Raw genomic sequence first — 23,884 nt, 5'->3', positions numbered from 1 at the left:
TGATAGCTAACACACAGAACGTACAACAAGGGGAACAAGAGACAAGAGTGGCGGGAGAGGAAAGGAAAAAAACAGTGGGGAACAGAGAGACATGAGATCTGTGGAAGGGAGAGGGATGGGGCAAGGTACACAGGGTAAACAAGATGGACACTACAGGGACTTTCAGGAAGGAAAGCAGGGAATTTGAAGGAGGTGGGCTTGGGTGGATTATCGGGGGTAGAAAAGATCAAGGTTTTGGATGGGGGATGATAAGAGATGGTGGTGAACAGCTGTTTTGAAGACCTGGAGGGAAGAGTTGGATTGAAGAGTGTGTGGGAGTTTGTTCCAAAGGTGGGGAAAAAGAGGAATGAAAGAGTGAAGGTGAGCAGCGATTCGTGATTTTGGTAGTTTTCCCAGAAGGGGGTTGCTGGTGGACCTTCAGCACACTGCGGAAATATGGGGGGGGGGGGAATATCTCAGACAGGGCAGGGGGGGGGTGAGGCCGTAGAAGACAGAAAGACCACAGACCTGCCTGGGGTGAGACAGCAAGAAACCAAAAGATAGCCTCATCGCGGGAGACACCAATGATCTTAAATGCCTTGGTTTGCCACAGCGTGAAGCCGAGAAAGGTGAGAGGCGAGAGCACCAGCCCAGAGGGGACTCCATCATGCTGCAGATGAAAGCTTTATATGTGGTCAGGAGCTCAGGTGTGCCAAAGAAGGACTTTGCATGACGGAGGATGCCTAGTTGGTGACTGGCTCTGGAGGCCAGCTTGGAAATATAGCTTTCCCAGGAAAAATCATGGCAGATAGTGAGACACAGAAGCTTGAATGAAAGGACTTCAAGAGAATTGTTGAGAAAGTAGATGTGGTTGGGGGGGGGGTGGGGGGTTGTTTCCAGACAGTCCTTTCAGAGAGACATGTTCACGTGTTGAACGAGCTTGCAATTTTATTTAGATCTGCAGAGTGAAGAGGCTGTTGCTTGTCGATATGAGAGATGACAGATGGTACGGCAGAGGGTGGAGTTATCAGCAAAGAGATAAAGCGGATTTCTTTTTCATTATTAGCCCCCATTGGACTTATCCAAAATGGGGGCTTATGGATTTTGGTCTCGATTTTCATATCTGTGCATGGGTCTGCAACCATATCTCAGACATGTTTTAAAGAGCAGGTTGTGGGTCACCAAACATGTTCTGAAAATTTATCAATATGATTATATGTGCATTAAATAGTTCGATGCAAACTATTGTAGTTGCCTAACTATTGGGCAAATTAATGAAATTTAACTCTGAAGTTGTTATTTATCGAGGCTGTTGAAAAAAAACAGCCGCGTGCCATATATGGATGGTGACGTCACGTTCTCCAAAACAAAGTGGACGCTCACTCACTCGTTTAAGAAGTGTCCAGTTCAGCGGGCCGTTCTTTCGCTTTTTTTGAGCTTGCAACTGTCTCTGTTATCCTTTTTTATTTTGAATTATTGTAGAACAAAGTTATTTGGATATTTGTACATCATGCCTCGTACGTGTGTAGTCATGTTTTGCGAAAATGGCTGGAAAACTGGTAATCGCTCCCACCGATTCCCAAAGGAATCAAACATTCGCCGGCAGTGGATAAGATTTGTACAAACAAAACGGGCGAATTTTCCTCCAAAGAAAATGGGTATAGAGGACCCTTTGGATATACTTGTCATTTGTGGTGACCATTTCACAGCCGAGGATTACAAAGGCATAAACACGTCTGATCACCACTCTGTGAATACGAGTTGTTGGTTGACAAGTTCTCCAGATATTGCTTTGTTACAGAATCACTTGAGTTTAAGTGAGAAAAACCTAGAAATGTGTTCTTAAAGAGTACATGGAAAAACACATAAATAAACTTTCTGAAAAACAGGCATGAAAAAAATTTCTCAACAAATCAACTTATTGATGAAATTACTTTTTTACAGCATCAGCAAATTGGGCTATTTCATTTCAATTGTAAAAAAATTGATCAATTTTCCACTTTTTTTTTCTAAATTTGGTAGAATATTTCCCAATGAGGCTAAACATGTTTTGGTATTTATATACCACAACAGTCTTTTGAAAGTTGGGGTTTGTTATAACTGTTCACTTTCGCTGGGGTCAAGCTCAGCTGTCAGAAAGACTTCAATGCCAAGGCTACGGTGTCCAATATATTTGGGTCCCTTATTGATTCATTCTATTTCTGATTCTTGAGTGACTGGAGGGTTAAAAAATTATTATATCAAGTCACAGACGAATCAAACTTTACATTATTTTATGCATCAAACAAGAAAATGAAAATCCACAAACCTATCTGTGTGGTGGAGTCTGTCAGTATGAACTACCGGGCAGTCAGTCCTGCCACTTGTACACGAAATAAGCCGTTTTCTGGCACTTGCAAGTGGCTCAAATTTATATGGCTCAGGGCCAGAAACTCCATAGAATAAATTTCCATCATCCTCAGACTCATCCTCGGCAATATCGGAATGAAAACACTCAATTTCATCACCGCCGAAATCACTCTCTGATTCGCATCTCGCCATTTTTCACACGCTGTTTCCGAATGTTCATGAAGTTTTCGGAGAACGTGACGCCATAGCATCTTCGGTAAATTCCGGTCTGTTTTTCGATCACTAACAAAAGTTTTGACTTAAAATTTAATTTTAGCATATTTTGTTTCAAATGTAAGAAAATAATTGCCCAACGATTATTGTGATAACAACCTTCGAATCACGCGAAGTCATCAGCGACGCAAAACCTGCTCTTTAACAGATTGTATTCGTACTTGGCACAAAGACAACACCTGATGGTGTCATAATGCTCATAATTTTGTTTCACGATGTGATCAAAGATGGCCAACTGGCAGCCATTTTGGTTGTTTAAAAAAGGTATCAAACACGGCCTCAACCATTTCTCAGACATGCATTTGCCAATCTTGTCCAAACTTGGCACACAGATAATGAATGATGGCATACATACACATATCAGGGTTTTGTTTTTCCAAGATCAGGTCAAAGAGGGCCGACTGGTGGTCATTTTTACTGAAATGTCCCCAACCATTTCTCAGGCATGAATGGTCCAAATTTGATCAAACTTCACACATGCACAGTAAATAACAGAATACACATGCAACTCACTTTGTTTTGCGATCTGATCAAAGATGGCCGAATGGTGGCCATTTTAGTTGTACAGAAATATGGGCTAGCCCTTTAACTCAGTACAGCAAAATTACTAAAACAATGGGGGCAATGACATCTTTTTTCCTTGTTTTACTGAAATTCACAAACCCTCTTTTTCTGTCTATGAAAGGTAATATTATATGGTAATAAGTTATAAAAATAAGAAAGGTAATAAGTCTTGTAACAGAATTCGGAGCTCATCCAGGATTTCGATTTTTTTATTTTAAAAAAAAATAAATCAATTGTGAAACGTGAAACTTTAGAGAAAGCATTATTGTTGTATGCTATTCTGTAAGAAACAAAAAAACAAAACAAAAAGTGCGATATTTGTTCTATAGTACAGCAAATTAGTCATGTATCTTTTGATTACAGAATTCCTTGCTTGTGAATCTGATAGCTCTGGGTTGTTCAGGTCAGGTATGTGCCGGAGCAGCGTGTCGCTGCATCCGCTTTCCGCCGGTACTCCAGGGGCCTCTGTCTGGCCCATCCCCATCTCCTTCAGATGCCGATTGAAAATGATAATGATAGTGGAGGGAAGTGAGGGTTAAACCTTGTGGCATTGCAGTGAAGTGAAGACCAACCTTTTACTTTAGTGAATGGGAAGACGAGATGCTCCTGCGGATTCTTGAGAAATTGGTGGCAATTAAAAAATAAAAATTACATCTGGTGGTGGTGGTCGTATGGCAGCTGAGCTTCCGGGGTAGTTTTCATTTCTTGAAGCGCGACTGTCGCTGATGCAGTGCCCCTCTACCAGTACACACACACTGGAACTGGTACTCATTTCGCCGACCTCGGAAGGACGACAGGTTGAGTCAACCCCCTGGTGTATTAATTCAGTGGTTGACGGGGCTTGAACTCAGGACCCTAGAATCCCAAGCTGCCACCCTAACCACTGAGCAAACACCAGGCTAAAATTACATCTGATACAAGGGAAGAATCAGATGGAAGGATCTTGTGAATTGTATGTTCCTTTAGATGCTGAAGAGGGAAGAGACATGACCACCTAACATATGCAATGAACCAAAATATGTTGGAGCTGAAGAAAATGACATCATAAGAAAGATGGAATGGGATATATATATATATATATATATATATATATATATATATATATATATATATATATATATATATACACAGTAGACTAGGCGCAAGTCGGCAGCGTGTAATTAGTCACTTCGCCTAAGTCGGCAGCGTCAAAAAGTCCCGAATTTATCTCATGTTAAATCCCTTTGAATAAAGGGTCATCCCTCTGTAAGTCGTCACTTCGTCTAAGTCGTCAGATGTTGTCCATTCCCGCGTAATGGAAACTCAAGTAAATTACCACTCCTAACTTGTCACACGGAACTGCTGCCTCGTGAGAATCCCGATTTCATGGAATCGTGATGCTCGCTCATTGGTTAACACCGCCAGTGATAGGCTATTTATAACTGTGTACACACGCTGATCGCACTGCAAGCAGGACAATGGCGACTAAGCGTAAGCTTACAACTAAAACCTACCAAGAAAAATACGACATTATCCAGTTTTGCGAGGCAAATCCACTGATGACGAAAACAGCCATAGCTGAGAAGTTCGACATCAAACGGCAGACATTGAACAATATCTTGAAGAATAAGGGCAAGATATTTGGACAAGTGGAGAAGATCACGAGGCCGGTAGTAAGTGTGAAACGCGTGAAATGTGTGTCCTTTGAAGATGTCGATGACGTGCTCATCATCTGTCGACTCAGCCAAATATTCGGTTGGACGGTGAAATGTTGCAGCTGAAGACACGTAAATTCGCTGCGGACCTCGGGCATAATGATGCCGAGACCTTGCCGATGCACTGGATAGACTGATTCAAAGTGAGGTGGGGAATCGGCAAGGTCAAGAAGTGCGGCGAATCAGGCAGCGTGGATTCGGCAGTGGTGCACGACTGGAAGGATGGCAAATTGAAAGACATCTTGGAAAGGTATCAGCCTCGGGACGTGTACAATGCCAATGAGACTGGGCTTTTCTGGCAGATGCTGCCAGAAAAGTCTCTGGGGTTCGTTGGTCAATCCCATCATGGTGATAAGCAGGCGAAGTTGTTGTCTTACAGTTGTTCATGATATTTACTTTTGATAAAGTGATTCATGAATTCCATCTTTGCTTGATCACTTTCCAACTCACCAATGAACCCCCACCTATGCCCCGAGGATTGTGTTTTCCTTTTGGTACAATAGCCGGCTCTCACACATACGTATCCAGGCCATGCGCGACTTCATCCTTCACCCCACAGTCATCATGAATGTTCGCATACGCGCAAGTTGTCACATTTCTAAGTCGTCACTTTTTTCTCGGTCCCGATGGTGACGACTTACGCCTAGTCTACTGTATATATATATATATATATATATATATATATATATATATATATATATATATATTTTTAAGTTGTTACGAGGGAGAGTCAAAAATATCTGCAATAAATCTTCATATAAACAATATAAGTACAATTGAGCATGTATAGGAGCATCATGTTTGCATATAGTCCCCCCTCCTTTTCAACACACTGTACATTGGTCCACAAGCTTCTGTATACCCTCAGCAAAAAAAATAATAATAATTTGGCTGAGTGATGAACCATACACACACCACTCCCTTCACTTGTGAGTCATTGGCAAAGTGGTGGCCTCTTAGAATGTCTGAGTGGGCAAAACAGGTGAAAGGCCAGGACTGTATGGAGGATGTGCTCCACAGGACGACAGGACCTAAAAGTTCAATTGCCTGAGGGTTTCCACAGTATGCACGGCAGTGTGTGGACGGGCATTGGCATGCAACAATGAAACACATTTTGACAGTAGCCCTTGGCATTTCCATCAAATAGGTGGTTTCAACTAGTCCCAGAGCATGTCACAATAATGGACACTGTTTACCGTTGTGCCACCCATCTTGATAGTGCTCCAAAATTGTTTGAACATCACTTTTCCGGATGATGGTTGACTAATGAACTTATTTTTGACTGGTGATGTCGGATGCTTCCACTCCATACTCTGGCGTTTGCTCTCTGGCTCGTAATGGTGGATCCATGTCTCGTCTCCAGTGACAATGCGTCTCAAAAACAAAAGCATTCCCTTCATGATGAAAGCGGTTCAAATCGCTTTGGCAGATTGTCACACGGTTGTGCTTGTGCTCTGAGAGTTGTTTTGGAACCCATTTTGCAGAAACTTTATGAAAGCCAAGTCAGTTGTTTATGATTTCATGTGCAGATCCATGACTGATGTTCAGATGTTGTGCCACTTCATCAATATAATCAATCGTCGGTTATCCAGAATCATGGCATGGACTTTGTTCAATGTTTTCTTTTGTTGTGGACATGGATGGGCATCCAGATCAATCATTATCACACTCGTGCGACCGTTTTGAACATGGCAATCCAATCTTACACACTCCGCTGCAGTAAAGCACTGTTCCCATATTGTGCTGAAAGCCTGCGATGGATTTCTGTGCCAGTACACCTTCAGCACACAAAAAAGAAAAACCCCAAAAATAAAAAAAACGTATCATTGCACGCTGCTCTTTGGTGCAAACGGATAGCGGAGTGGTCATGTTCACTCCCTTTCGACAATGACTACCAACAGCCCAAGGTTAACAGTTTCACAATGGCGCAGACAGTTTGTGCTTGTACCTGCAAGCACAATAAGCAATGCATTCAACACAACAGTTTTTAACAAATCATTGTGGATACTTTGACTCACCTTCGTACTATTAAGATTAGAAGATAGAACCAGAGAAAAGGAGTTGGTTGAAAAGCATGGTCTTAAAGGATAGCGAGATTTTTTTTTGTGGCTCACTCTTGGCCGATTTCCCAGGTTTTATTTAAATGAGTAACGAGAACAGCACTCTGCGACGTTTCGATGTTGACAGATATGCCTCCGCCCACATTACATTTTGTATCAAGTTTGATTTAAATCTCTTCAGCTGTTAAGTATCACATTATTTACCTGACAACCTCCGACATACCAAAAGCAAAAAAAAAAAAAATCTGAAAACCCACTCCGTGGGAGTACCTTCGGTGCAGCTGCCCTTCACAGGGCAGCTCACAGGATGACAGGATTAGGGCAAAGCCTTCATGACCCCCAATCTTTGATGATAGGAGGGAAACCATGAGGTAACCTTCCAGGGTCAGATTGGGGTAGCGCGTGTCAGGGTGGTGCTGAGGCATCATACACCAGATGGTGGTCTCCTTGGGTTAACCTGATGCGGTCCTTTCAGGTGGGTGCCAGGAATGTCCCATCCCTAAGAGAGGATGATCCCCTGTCTGATATCTGAGCTCAAGCATTTGGACATCGGTATTGCAGCACTCTGAGGATGGGAGACTAGATAGTGACGAGATCATGGCAGGTGGTGACACCGACGATTGGTCTGGTCGCTCTGATGGTTACCATGCCCAAGGAGTTACTGTAGCCATGTCAATAAGCTGACTCCAATGATGGAGGCAACACCGGTCAACGAGCGTATAAGACAAAGGATTCGTCACTCCTTGGGTGTCGCCACTTCCCTGGTCTCTGTATATGCTCCAACGGAGGTGAATGATCTCACTGAAGGACACATTCTGTGCCATGCTCGAGTCTGTGGTTGATCAGTGCCCCAGGAGAGATGCTCTTCTAGTCTTGGGGGGATTTCACTGCATCATTTGGAACTGATAGGGATGGGAATGAGACATGTATTATTGGTCCCCATGGGTCTGGAACTGTGAACCAGAATAGCACCAAATTCCTTGAATTTGCAAGAAGTTGTGATGGAGGTGCTGGCTCAGAGGGTAAAGGAGGGTTTACCGTGGGAGCTGCTGCATGCAGATGATCTGGTGTTGATTGCAGAGAGTATAGATGGACTGAAGGAGAAGATGAACAAGTGGAAGGAATGTATGGAGGCAAAAGGTTTGAAGGTGAATATCGGAAAGACGAAGGTGATGGCAAGTGGTAAAGCATGTGGTGAGGTGGAAAGGACTGGGAAGTGGCCGTGTGAACTCCATTCAGTGTACAATGTATGCTGAATGGGTTCATCGAAAATGTAGTGGGGTGAGAGGGTCATCAACAGTGTGGCAGCTACATTCAAGTGTAAGGTGTGCATCGAGGGAGCTGCAGATGAAGGAATTGTTGAGTTGGATCTTGGAGATGGTGTGAAGCTGGAAGGTGTGAAAACATTTTGCGATCTTGGAGACATACTGAATGGAGAAGGTGGATCAGACTCTTAGACGGTTGCTGGAGTGAGATGTGCATGGAAGAAGTTTCGGAAACTGAGTGGCGTGCTGACGAAGAGGGGAGTGTCGTTGAAGCTGAAGGGAAAGGTGTATGCTACATGTGTGAGGAGTACGATGATTTATAGGAGTGAGACATGGGTACTGAATATGGAGCAGCAACAAAGGCTGGAAAGGGTGGAAATGCGAATGGTTCGGTGGATGTGTGGAGTATCGTTGAGAGAAAGGAAGACAAATGATAACCTGCGGAAGATGATGGGAATAGAGTCTGTGATGGATGTTGTGAAGAGAAACAGGTCGAGATGGTTGGGTCATGTGTTGAGGAAGGATGAAAGTGACTGGGTGAGAGGAGTGTTGGAAATGAGTGTAGTCGAAAGTAGAGGACGGGGAAGACCGAGAAAAACTTGGCTAAAGGTGGTGGAAGAGGAAATGAGGGCAAGGGGATTAAGAAGGGGAGATGCAGAAAATAGGGTAAAGTGGAGAAGATTGTCATGGGGCCCACAAGGCAAACCCCTGCTTTAGTGGGGAAAAAATGGCCTTTAAATGTGTATGTGTATGTGTATGTGTATGTGTATGTGTATGTGTATGTGTATGTGTATGTGTATGTGTATGTGTATGTGTATGTGTATGTGTATGTGTATGTGTATGTGTATGTGTATGTGTATGTGTATGTGTATGTGTATGTGTATGTGTATGTGTGTGTGTGTGTGTGTTGCAAGAAGACATGGACTTAGGGTGTCTAGTTCATGGTTTCAGCACCCACAGGCTCATCGCTGTACTTGGTATTCCAACGCTGGTGGTATGGCGAAGGAGATTGATCATGTGTTTGTTGATGGTTGCTGGAGGATAATCCAGAACTGAAGGGTCTTCCGGAGTGATCAGTTCAGTCCACAGGTTGTTGCAGCAACTCTGAAGTTGCAGCTTAAATCCAGGAGAATGGTACCATCCCAGCTTAGGCTGGATGTTGGCAAGCTCAAGAATGAGAGGGTTGCCGAGGAGCTTGCGAACAAGCTGAGTGGAGGTTTGGGGGATCCTGAAGAGTTGTGGAGTGCCTTCAAGACCACCGTCCTTGATGTTGTCGGCAGATGTTTTGGAACTCACCAGAGGGCAAAGAAGAGTTTTGTCTCTCAAGGGACACTGGATACCATTGACCAGAGTCGCAGGGCCAGGCTGAATGGCAGAACTGAGCTCGAACACCTACTTTGCTGTTCAGGGAGCTGAGGCATAAAACTGTACATGCACGAAAGGTGGAAAAGAAGGCCGATGTGCAAATAATCTGTGAGGGAGGTAGAGTATCAGCTGTGGTCAAGTGATTCTAATCCTACTTACAGGGGAATTCGCACATTGCGTTCCTCCAAGGCCATCCCTTGGTGTAATGCAGTGAGAGCAGAGTAGTGGGCTCTTGACAGAGGAGTTTGAAATGAAGGCCCGCTGAGCCGGTTACTTTGAGCGGCTGTACCAGGCTGATCCACGAGCTGTCGAGTTGGATGTCAAGGGTGTTACTATCCCTATTGCTGACCCGCCAATCAACTTCAGTCCACCTTCGTTTGTGGAAACACAGACTGCGGTGAACCGCCTTTAACGGGGTAAAGCTCCTGGGATCTGTGGCATCCATGCTGAACTTCAAGGCTGGTGGAAATGCTGGACTCGTGTCGTTGCATGAAGATCTGCACTCTGCCTGGAACACAGGCATCACCCCAAATGATTGGAAGAGGGGCCTTGTTGTCCCTCTCTGGAAAGGGAAGGGATATCGCCAAGACTGCAATAACTAACAAGGGGTGACGCTGCTCTCAGTGCCAGGCAAGGTGTTTGCTCGGATAATTCTTGATAGGATTCGCCACCATCTGCTTGAGCACCAGCATCCAGAGCAGTCAGGCTTTACACCAAAGAGGTCAACGATTGACCATATCCTTGCTCTTCGGGTCCTCACCGAATGCAGATGAGAGTTTCGGCAGGGGCTGCTTGCAGCCTATATTGATCTCTGCAAAGTGTTTGATTCAGTGAATCGGGATGCACTCTGGAAGATTCTTGTTCTTCATGGAGTGCCACCAAAACCGATCAATCTGGTGTCTGAACTATACTCTGGTACTGAGAGGAGATGCCGGCGACAGGACCAGATGAGAGGATACGCCGGCGACATGACCAGATGAGGGGGGGGGGGTTGCTCCGAATCCCGCGAATTTCTCTTCGGAGCCGGAGGGATTCGAATCCCACTCCCGACACCAATTTGTTGTGGGCCGGGTATCAGCGACGAGCACGACCGCGAGGTGGGGCAGTAGGGTCGACTCGACCGAACACTCCGAAAGGTACGGGTCCCTTACAGGACCGTGAAGAGAGTCAATAAATAAACCACGTGGGACAGAGTTATCTGCCAAACTTCAAAATACTGAGAGGCCCACGTGGCGAACCACCTTTGATTCACACCCTCAACGGGATGAGCCGTATGCGTGCTCGACCCGTGTGTAACCTGAGCGGATGGTTATTGAGGTCCCGTCGGTCCAAATGTACAATTTGCCGCTTCCCAAATTTCCCAACACGCACCGTGTTAAACCAATGAAGAAAACACAGAAACGAGCTGATACATTCAACAAATGGATATTTATTTACAATAGGTGGGGAAGGAACACATAGAGGGCAGAGTTAAACCGACTATAAAGAAATGCAGTATGTACAAGGCAAAAAGCACTTAACAGTTGCAACTTATAGACGGGCCCACACACAGACGCACACCCAAGAGAAACGGACCCAAATGGTCTTTATTGACGTCTTCCAGCTCGAGGAAAGGGAGCTGGAGACCAGAGCCTGCGCTTGGACCTGTCCACCGCGTGTGGTCTTCGACGATCCGGCTCGACGGGACTCGAACCCGCAACACGATGCCACTCCAAGCACCAGGGACGGAGGAAAAGCGTTGGACGCCAAGTGGATGAGACGAGAGACGACCCGAGCACTGTCGATCTCCGGCACCTCAAACCCGATCGCTGCCAAGCCGACCAGACGAGTCGATCTCTGGCACCTCGAACCCGATCGCTGCCAAGCCGACCAGACCAGACGAGTTGATCTCCGGCACCTTGAGCCCGGTCGCCCAACCCTAACGCTGTTTCCAAGGCCCTGGCGTTCTTTATATTGCATTTCTCCTGCGGGCTGGGGTGTCATGGGAAGGATCGCCGTCTGAGACGTCTCGCCTCCCATTTGTGTGGGGTTCATGGGAAAGTCGGTGTCTGAGACGTCTTGCCTCTCATTGGTCGCGGGGAACATTCCATCTCTCTGGGGCGGAGTCGGAGCTCCGGTGGCAGAGGAAACTCCGCCCATGTACGTGCTGACACGCACGTGTTTAATGGTGCCGATGGATAATGGTGGTACGAGAAACGAAGTAGGATATTGTTGTTGTAGTAATTGATGTAACAAAAGGTCCAACTATAAAATAATTCACAGCGCACGTACAATTATTCACCCATTAAACAAAGGGGAAGGAACCCTGACTAGAAACAGACATCACTATAACTGTTCTATAGGGACCCTGGCTGTTGTGCGATGGCTTCCAGATTCGTAACTATATTGCCACGATTCGATGAATACTAGTACCAGAACAATTAAAAAAAAAAAATTAATTAAAATAATGAAAAGGAACCTGGATACATTAGTGGGAATCATACTATACTGCATTAAATAATGCAATTTCCTGTATGTGCATGTGAAAAATCAGGAAGAGTTGCAGAGGAAAATTAAACAGGCTGGCTGGATCTCCACCAAATTTGTCATAGGTGTTGATAGTACCCAGGGTAACCCACCCCAACATACCGAAAAGCAATGGTAGAGCCTGATAGAAATGAAAGGAAATCTGGAATACATCTGGGTGAGATTTCAGCATTGCTTGAATGTTGTGCCATGTTTAATGATTGTTAATGTCCTGTACCTCAGCACCTTTGCTGCTTGCCTTACCTCAGGTGGATTTGGTTTGTGGTATAGCCTTGTTGGAGAGAGTGGGGGAATATGGTAGAGGCAGGTGAGCCTATGCCAAGTCAAGAGTTTTTAATTAGTATTTTACAAAATAGAGGCTCATGGGAGAGCTAGAAAAAAGTGAACCACAACAAACTGAGGAAAGGGGGGGGGGGAAGGGGGAACCAACAGCATGCCAGAGGGATAACAGAGGTACACAGATACAATGAGATCAAAGGGGGGGAGGTGGACACTGACTGAACAAGATGGATAGTCCACACATTTCTGCCACCATTCACATTTACACAAAAAATTAGCTAAAGCACTTGCCAAAACTGACAGCTTTTGTTTGAACCAAGTAGGCAAAGATGTGATGGTGCTCAAATCACCTGTATATTGTTTTGTCACAGAATATGCTGTTCTAAAAACCTAAAGCAAGCATACTGGGAGACAGAAGACAAAATTTACAAAGAGCAAGGAGCACTGCTCCCAATTTGTACATTATGCAATTGCATGACAGGCATGGAAAGCTCCGACTTGGGACCTTGTGCAAGATTTACACCCTGCCACCAAAGCAATCAATTGTCCATTTACAATAAAATAAATCAAAATATAAAAAAAAAACAAATGACAAAAAATACAGTTTGAGCTAATGTCAATGGATTTAGCTGCAGAGGCATAAAGAAGAAAGTCATAATTGGTCAAAATAAATCCCCAAATCATGCTTAATCACAATCATTCAGCATGGTTGTATGGATGAGCTTCGGTAATGGAGTAAGTGGTCTCGGCAGGAAAGATGACAGGCTGGATGTCAATCCTCAATGCATCTATGGCCATTATGGGCCGCACAGCATGGTATTCTGATTGACCGTGACGCATCTGTCTACGAAAAAAATAACATAAAAAAAAAGTTGTCTGTGGACGAATTCTCATGCAAGCCAATGCAGCAAAGCATATTTTCCTTTCCTCCTTTTGGATCATAAATGCTGGTGTGATATTTGTGCCTTACTGAGATATTCAAATCGCTTCATCAACGTATTATTGTGGGAATAGCCACAAGGGAGAAACGGGAGCAAGATTATACTGGTTGTCATGCATAAATGTGTGGTTTGTGTAAAATGACACTGGGACACGTGCCAAAGTGTGTTCAGAAGCTGATAAATGGTCCCCCTCCCGTAATATGTCGAATGCCCTCCCACATTCCTGCTCCTATTAATCCTATATATATATATCGTTCCCCTCGTAATCTGTCTGCATCTGCTTTTATAGTGTGTAGCTAAACCAGCAAGCCCACTCCCTCCCCCAGCTTCATGGACCTCGGCCAATGAGCATGCAGCTACACGGTCAGAAGGTTTAAAAAAAATTTTTAAATCATCATCATCATCATCATAATAGTTGAGAAAGGAGGGAATAAACAGAAGTTGACATGGAGTGAACAATTCAGTTCATTCTGTGGATTGAAGAGAACCAAACAGTCGTGTTGAGTCCAGCGAAGCCCAGCGAGTCAGGGATAGAAAGGCACGAGTTGTACAGCAGGAAGAAAGACAATAAACCTTGAGGATGACAGTCCAAGCATTGGACCACAAGCCCAGATGGGATACAACCTGTCATCTCTCTCCCGCCAAGACCACTGCCACTCTACCCAAGCATTGCATGGGAACAAGGTTCTTTCTGTTCTGTGAGCTATCCCTGCATTTGATGCATGTGTGATTAGTCCATAAGATATTTCACGCAAGCTATCGAGATCGTAGAAAATCAACATTAGATAACTTATTGCTGTCAGTGCAAGTTGCTTCTTGTTCCTTCCCAATCATTCCCAAATAAATCCTGGTTCCCCCCCTCACTGGCATGTCAGCGTGTGGGTCAAATCGGGAATGACAATTAATGACATGGGTCAGACCACGGAGGTTTTGAAACAGCAGATCGCCTTGGGTGATTGCTTGGCCTCATTCTTTTTGATGGGCAAAGTAGCTGCAGGTGACAGATCTCGGAGTTTCAGTACGCCGTAAACCGAAGTAAATATCTGTTCAGCTTTACCGGTGAATGGCTTTCGAGGACCACCCATCGTTAAATTGGTGAGGGTCCAAGTGGAAGATTTGACCATGTGTCCACTGTTAGTATTTCTTTGCTTTCTTTCCTCAGAGTCTATCCTCAAATTGGCACAGGTTTCCATTCACTGTTTTTTGGGTCAAATGTGGCAACAACACTAAAGTCTTTACAAATATGATGCAAGATGAAACTTGACGTCCAAAGATGGTCTCCCATTTCAATTTCATAGTCCCACTGTGAAGGCACAACCTCACCATTAGTTGCAGAAATGACAGAATATTGGCATGCACGCACGGTAAGGAGCTTCAGACATTTTTTGTCGATTCAGCTTCAGAAATCTTGTCGATAGACATTTTTTGTTCCCACACAACAGTAAGGTGCAGAAATCCACCTTCTCGCAATCCAAAAGGTTGCTTGTTCATACTCGGCAGTATGAATCATAAACTGAAGTCCAAACAATGACAGCTGTCCTTGGCAAATTCCATCACTTTTTTTTTTTGCAGGATCTGATTCTTTGCAAAAGGCTCCCAATTTAATTGGAAAGCATGCTACTTGCACCACATTCAGATTCCTGGGCTATTTTTTCAGCTATTTCGAAATGACACAAACAAATCAGCTATTTGGCCTGCCCACCCCCATACACACAAACTTGCTGCTACTTTGTTAGTTTACTCGACCTTCCCCTTTCATATCAGGCAAAGAAACAGCAATAACTAGATCTAACAGATTCAATGTAGTGGAAACAGTCATAGTATTTTTAAACTTGAGCAGTACAATGGAAAGTACAAGAACAATAGCAATGACTAAAAATACTTAACCTCCATTGAAAAACAAATTTGTCAGACTTGCCATTTGATGTTTAACACTTGAAAAACTTTTTGGCACCCCCAAAAGAAAATGGTTTCCAGGTGTTCAAGAAAGATTTGGAGTAAAAGGCAAAATGCATGACAAGTCACTGACATGCTTCCTCTGGACCAATCTGCCATTCAAGTGCAGCAGAAATTGATGTCTTCCTCTTCCGTTTGAATTCCACATCTATTAAAAGGGTGTTGAAAAAAAAAGTCGCCTAAAAAGTAATGCCTCAGATTATTTTTCTCCAAAACTGGTAAAGATATTCAATTTGGGGAGGAAGATAAACAATAAAAACATAAAAAGCACAGTCCATACATTCGTTCTTCCCACAACTAGGGGCAGTTTTGTGTTTCGGGCACTTTCGCTCAGTGTTACATCAGTCAAGAGGGCAGCACGACATTGTCAGTGCTGTGAAGCATGAAGCACTGCTGTCGACCGATTGGAGATGAGAGTTGTGTGCATTGTGAGAGGAAGGGACAGCCAATGGAGTACTGCCACCAAGGATCACCAGCCCAGAGTTGGCTGTAAGGGAACATTTTCCTTTTGATAATGTAAAGGCTGCTGTGAATAATTTGTCAAGTCAGTAGGACACAGTTCTGTCATGATGGAGTCACAAAATCTACTACTTGAACATTGGTAAAAATGTGTGGACCATGTTTTGAAATATGCACCATGTTAGTATTTGTCTGTTACATTCAAATATCTTTACCTGTTTTGGACAAAAACAAAAAGAATAGGATTACTTTTCAACACCCCTTCTCGTGGTGCACAAGTAAATATGGTCCCCCTTCCAACACAGCTCAATAGATGGCACTTCTTCCAAGGCTGTGTGCATAGGTTGCACAAGGAAGGGGAAATAAGAGAATGCCGCTTCCTTGCCTCAGGGTTATCAATCCATGCAAGTTCTTGATATATAAATCAGTTCTGGCTACACGAGGTTTTCCTCACGATAATACGATACCTAAACTATAGGATAGGCGGTCAAATTTATCTTCTCAGATTTCTTCGAAAATACTGACAATGATGTACACAAAGCGACAATATGTGACAGAACAACTTAACTGTATCAAGTGGCCCAAATTATTGAAACAAAACTACAGCAGCAACATCAAAAAAAATCCTTTTTTTTGTATACAAAGTCAAGGCTCATGGAGGAGCTAGATTTGGAATGGATCAAGACAAGAGAACAAAAGGAAGAGTACAAAGAGATGGAGTGGGGAGGGGGGGCACCAATATCAGGGTCAAGGGACACTTGAAGTAAGGCATGGGGGTAGAATAAGAGCAAGGGGAGGACGGATACACGATGTACAGTACAAGGTGGATACAGAAACTCAGGAAGGAGAAAAAAAAAACTGGAAACTTCAAAAGCAGTGGGTTTGCAAGTGGTCATTAATGGGGGTGGAAAACATCATGGTTTTGGATGGGGGAGGGGTGATCTGAGATGGTGGTGAACAACTGTTTTGAAGACCTGGATGGAATGATGAGATCAAGAGAATGTGGACATTGATTCTGCAGGCAGGAAAGAAGAAGAAAAAAAAAAGACAAATGAGTGGAAGTAAGCAAGAAATTCTGGATTTTGGGAGTTTCACCAGAAGGGGGTGGGGTACAGTACAGAGAGTGCAAGACAAGAAAGGAGGCGGAAGAAGACCACCGACTTCTCTGTGATGTGAAAGATAGGCCCATAGACTCAGTTTCATCACACGAGATTCCAATAATCTTAAAGGCCTTCATTTCCACAGCATCAAGATAGCAAGATGTGAGGCAGGGGAGCCAGCCCAGAGAAAGCAGCACTCAACTGCCCTGGTAGGTGAAGGGATGGAGGGGGAGCATACCCCAGAGAAAGACTTAATTAATGAGGCACTAACCAAGTTTTAGAGACAATCCTTTAACAACAAAAAAAAATATTAATTTTACTCTGGGAATTCCTTGCATAAACAAGCCATTTATAGTAGTCAGACCCCAGCATTCGTAGGGGGGGGGGATATGTTCTTGAGGGGGGGGGAAATGCCGAATGCTGGGGCATCTTTACTACAATTCACCATCTGTCCGTCTGTCTGTCTGTCTGTTCCCATGTACCGCAAAAACGGCTGAACCGATCGCAACCATTTTTTGGGTGTGTAATCCTGGGACCCCTTGTAGTAAAATAGGCATAAATACAGGGTGGCCTGAAAGTCACTTTACCCCTTCCCAGTGAAGCAATGTTCTTGAACTCTTTTAATATAAGTGTTATTGTACAGTACTTACAATAATTAATTTGTCATTGTATCTGTATGTGCTCCATCATTCTTCTGAGTCAGTGTTTCTGCATACAATCGTGGGCGAGGGCAGAAGGGAAGGGATGGAGGGAAGTGCGAGAAATTTATCAGGGGTAAAATAACTTTCGGGCTACCCTGTATAATAACATGATCCCCTTGACGGCTCCCGTCAGGAGCGGGTGCTTCTAGTTTCAATGGGGAAATAAGGGATAGGCTCCTGGCAGTTCATGATTCATAAGGGAATTTTTTTTTTTTAATTTAACAGGAATGCAGAAAATTGGCTTCATCAAAAATACTGGGGGGGAAGAAGGGGAATAAAAATAAAAATAATAAAAACAAACAACTTCCAATTTTTATAAGACGCAACTTTTGATGCGATGACGATTAGGAGGTAGAATCCAGTGAGGAGGATGCAGGTGAGGGTGTTGACGAGTCATGCACCAAAGGGGAAGCAGGTGAGGGTGCTGAAGGGGACACAGGTGAGGGCAAGTAGGTCAAGGTAGCGGCATGAGAATGAGGCCCGGACACGCTGCACACAAGTAGCCGTGCAATGGTTGTGGGTAGCGTGACAATTATTTGTACGGTTGTAGTTTATGCACGGATGATGGGTAATGATTATAGAAGTGTTCTTCACATGGGTCTGGTGGGGGATGGTTTGCCCCAAGTCACCCGACATCACTAGATATACGTGGTCACTTTATAGATACCACTACCTCAACCCACACTTGCGCTGCTGACAGCATCAGTCCTATCATATCCATCACCTCAGCCTTCAACTCCCCCTGCCTTGTACACATGCTTTGCGTCATGCATAAAGAAATGTATTGTAGAGTTGCATGGCTAAGAGTGAAGCGTAAAAATGTTATCTTAGAAGTTATTAGTCGAATGGATGCTGGTGAATGTGCGGTTGATGTTGCCAGGTTAAGTTTTCCTCAGACTAAGGTGCATACCATCTATAAAAAATGCCAACGTTTATTGCAAGTTATGGGTGGCTCGACCGCTTCTAGCAGAGTTACTCTTGATTTTTACTTAAATACGTCCAATTGGTTTTCTTTTTTAAAATTAATTCTGCCATCGAAGGTGGAAGAGGTGATGTTTTCACCCCTTTCTGTGTTTGTTTGTGTGCAGGATCTCAAAAAAGTTGTGGAGGGATTCAGACGAAACTTGGTGTGTGCAACAATAATCTCTCTTCTCTGCAAACTGATAAAAATCAAGCAATGTTCCAATATTTGGAAAAAGTCTGCCTTTCCAAAAGCTTCTGAAAAACCCCTCCCATCTACTCCCTTGTAGTTCAACAACGCAGTTTTTTGTCTCATCCTCAACCACGATCTGAATCTCTTGGTCTGTTGCTCCCACATTGCAGAGCGGTTGATCTTGCACCCTTTGCACTTAGTCACACCAATGAAAAACCCAAAATCCAGGCTCAATGATCACCTAATTTGTCCCTCCATTTCAACCTGTGGAACCAACCTCATTCTTCCCTCCCAGACTTAAAGATGGCTGTTCACCTCCTCCTCAGGTTTTCCCTCCATCCATACCATCAACTACAAGGCAATCCCTTCCAGTTAGAGTTTTCTCTCCTCTTCCACCACTGTTTGACAGTTCAATTGCTCTTGAATCCTCAGTTTTCCCTTCCCATTCTTTCAGCCACTCAACCACTGTTGCAGGTCTTCCACAAAACTAGACAGTATACAAATATATCTGTACTTCAGTTATCGCACAGCAAGAAGAAAATATTAGAACAAAGTTTCCAATTATATTGTTGAACAGCATAAAACAATTCAGAAATGCCCTGTAACCATCACTTAACTGAACACAGTCTCAACTTAATGGTCCAGTCACACCACATCTCCTGAACCACACTACAATAGTTGCCTTTTGTTTGTCAATCCAAAACATTTTAAAGAAGCAATTTCAAATTATTGCCACCTTCAGTAGACCATCATGCCAAGCCAGCCGGTTGGTGAAAGACTCAGGCCAAATTTTTTTTTCTTCTTCTCCAGACCACAGGTGGGAATAATTTAGGCCATTGTAGTTGTAGGAGGATAATGAGTTTAACAAAATAAGTCCAAATGTGGCTATATATGTCAACCTGAAGTCAAATCCAGGATTCTCTTATGCATATCTCTACAAGATGTGTGGCAGCTCTTACCCTTAGAGCCTTAGATCATGGAAGAAAAAAAATGGCCATCTTCCTTTCTCCCAAAGTAAAATGAAGTTGATGATAATTACGAGCAATAATTTTACTCCGCACATGTGAAGCGAAAAGCAGGGTTAAGCAATTAGTTTCTGTTTATAAACATCAGTTTATCCATCCATCCATTGGGACCATACGTTGTGCAAAGTGTTGGTGCAGCCAAAGCTCCTTGGCTATTGGGTACAATCCTGGATGTGTCACCACTCCAACAGTGTACCAGCAAGTTGGCACTCATTTTGCTGACCTCACAAGGATGACAGGCAGTCAACCCCACCTGGTATTAATTCAACAGCGAGCAGGATTTGAACTCAGGATCCTGGATCCCAAACCCACCACCCCAACCATTAAGCGAACACCAGGCATCTCAGTTTATGAGAGGAACAACTTAATTTCAATTGAAGGCGAATAGGAAAACAGCACTTTGGATTTGAATTTGTCCCGATTATCTCGCTCCTCTCTGTGCATGTACAATCTAAACTTCATCCATTTGCTTGTCAAACAATAAATAAATAAAAATTCATTCCAAACAGGAAACTTGGTTTTTTAAAAGGATGTTATAAAGGACACAAACAGGCAAGATTTTAATTCGTGACATGTGAAATAAGGTGGCGTAAAAGACACTGCATCAATGGCAGTCGACTTCCAATTTTTTTTTTCCTACCTTTAAAATCTTTAATTCCAAAGTCATGCCCTGAGGGCAGAATAACTGAGAATCAACATTCACATCATCTCATGCCCCAAAGGCAGAATGGTTTAAGATTCTGCATTCTGACAAATGTGGCAGCACAGCTTTGCCTCAGGTTCAAACAAAAACATAGCTCGTTCTCAGAAACACAAAGCAAGAGTTTAAAAGATTCTTCCCATGCCCTTTTTCTCAAGACTGCATGGGGTAAGGTGTTCTTGGTTTTCCTTTGCATTTGAAAGCCCAATAAAAACACTTGGTGATGCAAGGTAAAGTAGGTACATGTTAACCACAACCTTTTATGGAAAAATGAAAATGGAATTATTGTAATAAAATGGTGATAACGTAAGGTCAAAGTCAATCACAAAAACATTTGGAAACAAGCCTGCAGTTGGACTTGGCACTGTTATTGTAAACACAAGCTCACTGCATAAATCGAGCGCCAAGCCCCACATCCCCCAATGATCACCTTGAAATTCCAGTACTGAAGTTAAGAGGAATAATCATTAGAGGTCAGTGCTACAAAATGCAAATCGACCAACGTTCGCGACCACTGTCAGTCAAAATATCTCTTCTTCTTCTTTCGGCTGCTTCCGTTAGGGGTCGCCACAGCGGATCATCTGTATGATCCGCATAGTGATTTGGCACATGTTTTACGCCGGATGCCCTTCCTGACGCAACCCTGGTCGCTGTCAGTCAAAATATATATATTTTTAATCATTTTAAGGGATTTACATACATACCCTTGACACTCACTCATTTCACCCCCAAAAAAACATTACTAAAACAAAAGACAGATAATTATTGATTAACAATACTTTTCAAAATAATTTAAAACTCAACCTGTTCCCACCTTTGATATTAACTCATCATGGTTAGCAAGGTGTGCCCGGCAATGTACACAGCTGTACTTGCGATGGCAGTTGGTCAGGTAGGCCTGAAAAGTTTTGGACTTGCTCAGCTTGACCATGGCGTTCCGTTTGCACTCCTACCCGTCGCCCGCCGGACTCTCGTCCCGAGCTCGGGCCCGTCTCGTATCCAGCTTATCGCACACACTTGCACGCTGCACTGCTGAAAATTCTAAAACGGTCACACAGGGAGAGAGGCACAGGGCCAGTGAAGTAAAGGTTACATGATACTGTTGCTAGGGCATGGCACTCCTTCTTTGGTTCTTGCTACCAGCTGGCTGAGGTAACAAAAACAGCAGTCATCAATAGCAACCAGATAAACCTTCAAAAGACGTTTATTTAATCAACGAGGTGCCCAATGAGCCTGCATAATCTTTCACCAATTATGACTGCAGGATGAGATGAGAAACTATTAGTGCTGTTTTCATCTTTTAAAAACATGTACATTCAACTTATTACATTTCATAAAGGGAGTCTTAATAATTAAAAATAAATAAATAATGATGATGATTAAAGACAAACTATTTTCAATGAGATCAAAATAAATTTATGAAGGGAGCTACAAACATGATAGGATAAAACAACTTGCTGGTTCGATGATCTTCCAAGAGCCTCAAATAATGCATCAAGGAGCAAAATACTGCCTTTCAGCTTTATATAATAAAAGTGTGTTGAGGTCACAGAAGAGCTTTAAAAAAAAAAAACATTACCCAGCTTTTATGTACTCCAATGCTCACAATGTCTAACAGGCAGACATCAAACAACCCATTTCACAGAATGGACAAATTGTATTGTTTAGGATTGGAACCTGGGAGCAAAGAATCGAGACAATTGCTCAGACCATAAAAATAAATAAATAAATGAAACTGTCATTAATGGAACTCCTCCTCCTGCTTCACGTGGAACATCAGAACAATAATCATCTGATTTATGGAAAATAAAATAAAAATTCCAAACCACTTGTGCCAAAATGATTCCAAAGTCAACCTTTTAACATTGTATATCACGAAAGGGAGAAGTGCATTAGTGGTTGCTATCTCCATATACAGGTTTCAGAATGTGGAATGGAGCCCTCCCAGATCTCAAAGGGTGTGTGTGTGTGTGTGTGTGTGTGTGTGTGTGTGTGTGTGTGTGTGTGTGTGTGTGTGTGTGTGTGTGTGTGTGTGTGTGTGTGTGTGTGTGTGTGTGTGTGTGTGTGTGTGTGTGTGTGTGTGTGTGTGTGTGTGTGTGTGTGTGTGTGTGTGTGTGTGTGTGTGTGTTTCATCAAGATAGACATCCAATAGGTTTGTGAAGTGCAACATGCTGTATTTTGATGAAGCTGTAAGCGAAGCGACAGCTCGGCAGTAATAATAACTCCCTTACAAGGAACTTCAATGCAGGAAAAGGGAAAGTAGGCCCATCAAGGTTGCTCGTCTGTGCTCGATTGGTCGTCATCAGGTTCGAACCGCCGACCTCTTAGACTCGGAGCAGAGGATGTAACCATTAGGCGATCAAGTGGCACAATTTGACACCGCAAAATGAAGTTGAAGGTTCTTCCATCGACATCAATAATGGACCTCAACCTATTAACATCAGTAATGGGCCATAAAGGTTTGGTCTAGATTCAAACAAGGTTCACATTTATAGCCGTCTTACTGAATGCCTGGTGTTGGCTTAATGGTTAGGGTGGCGGGCTTTGGATCCTCGGGTCCTGAGTTCAAATCCCGCTCAGCTGTTGAATCAATACCAGGTGGGGTTGACTGCCAGTCATCCTTCCGAGGTCGGCAAAATTAGAACCAGCTTGCTGGTATACTGTGTTGGAGTGGTGACCCATCCAGGATTGTACCCAATAGCCAAGGAGACTGCTTCGGCAGCACCAATGCTCAGCACAAAGGATGGTCCCAGTCCTCCTCCTCCAGCTGCACACCAAAAGGCGGTTCAAAATCCTCACAACTCCATGTTTTACCCTCGATGACTGCACGTTGGTGTCTTGCAGGGATCACCGAATTGACCATTTCGTTCCGACGTTTCAGGGTGATCGGTCGACTTGATGGGCTTGAAGACGCGTCGAACGGATAAAACCGCGATCGTTTAAACAAGGCAGAGAGACGACAGCTAAACAAGCTTCACAGACATCCGAAGCAGATACGAACATTAAATCACTCGGTTGTCTGAACTATAAAGGAACTGCTTCGAAAGCGCTCCTCGGTGCACTGTGCGTGAACGCGAGCATATGGCGGGTCACGAATCAATCAGAGGGGCTTTAAGTGCGATGGCTGTGGGGAAAAAACAAACAAACAAACAAAAAAAAAACCGTGAGGTAAATCAACAATCAAAACAAAGCGATGGATTGGCCGGGACGAGGAGGATACAAAATTAATAAATAAATAAAATGTGTGACGAACAGATGGTAGGTGCACAACTTCCTTACCTTCCTGCGTCTCTGGAAAACTGGTACACTAGAAGCCGTCCAGCAAACCTGTAACTGTCCAAGTTCCGCAAATACCGCGATCTCGCGGAAAGACAGAAACGCGCAAGACCGAGACAGTTCCTGCGTCACGAGACGCGCCTGTGTTTTTGTTGACAGACTCGTGAGCCACGTGATGGCGATTGACCAATTACCTTCCAGATTGAACGATAAGCGTCC

The 23,884-nt window shown here is 43.7% G+C and overlaps 1 protein-coding gene across 3 annotated transcripts in view; it reads right to left on the bottom strand.

Moving 5' to 3' along the window:
* Positions 1–23,872, bottom strand: part of LOC147028822 (protein yippee-like 1) — a 36,708-nt gene extending 12,836 nt beyond the window's left edge. For all 3 annotated transcript variants that reach the window (XR_015057723.1, XR_015057724.1, XM_085879569.1), the window contains exons 1-2: positions 23,669–23,872; positions 21,204–21,430 (exon numbers count right to left, since the gene is read on the bottom strand). Coding sequence is in view for 1 of the 3 variants with exons in the window: in XM_085879569.1 (XP_085735695.1) it covers positions 21,204–21,320 (117 nt within the window). In the remaining 2 variants the exon portion in view is untranslated. The remainder of the gene's footprint in view (positions 1–21,203; positions 21,431–23,668) is intronic.
* Between the last annotated feature and the right edge of the window lie 12 nt (positions 23,873–23,884).

Source organism: Eptatretus burgeri, chromosome 4 (genome assembly GCF_056783735.1).
Source record: "Eptatretus burgeri isolate ZD-2024b chromosome 4, Ebu_testis_v1, whole genome shotgun sequence".
In the NCBI taxonomy this organism is placed as follows: domain Eukaryota; kingdom Metazoa; phylum Chordata; class Myxini; order Myxiniformes; family Myxinidae; genus Eptatretus; species Eptatretus burgeri.
The sequence above is the reverse complement of the archived record's forward strand: the minus strand, read 5'-3'. Positions and strand labels throughout refer to the sequence as shown.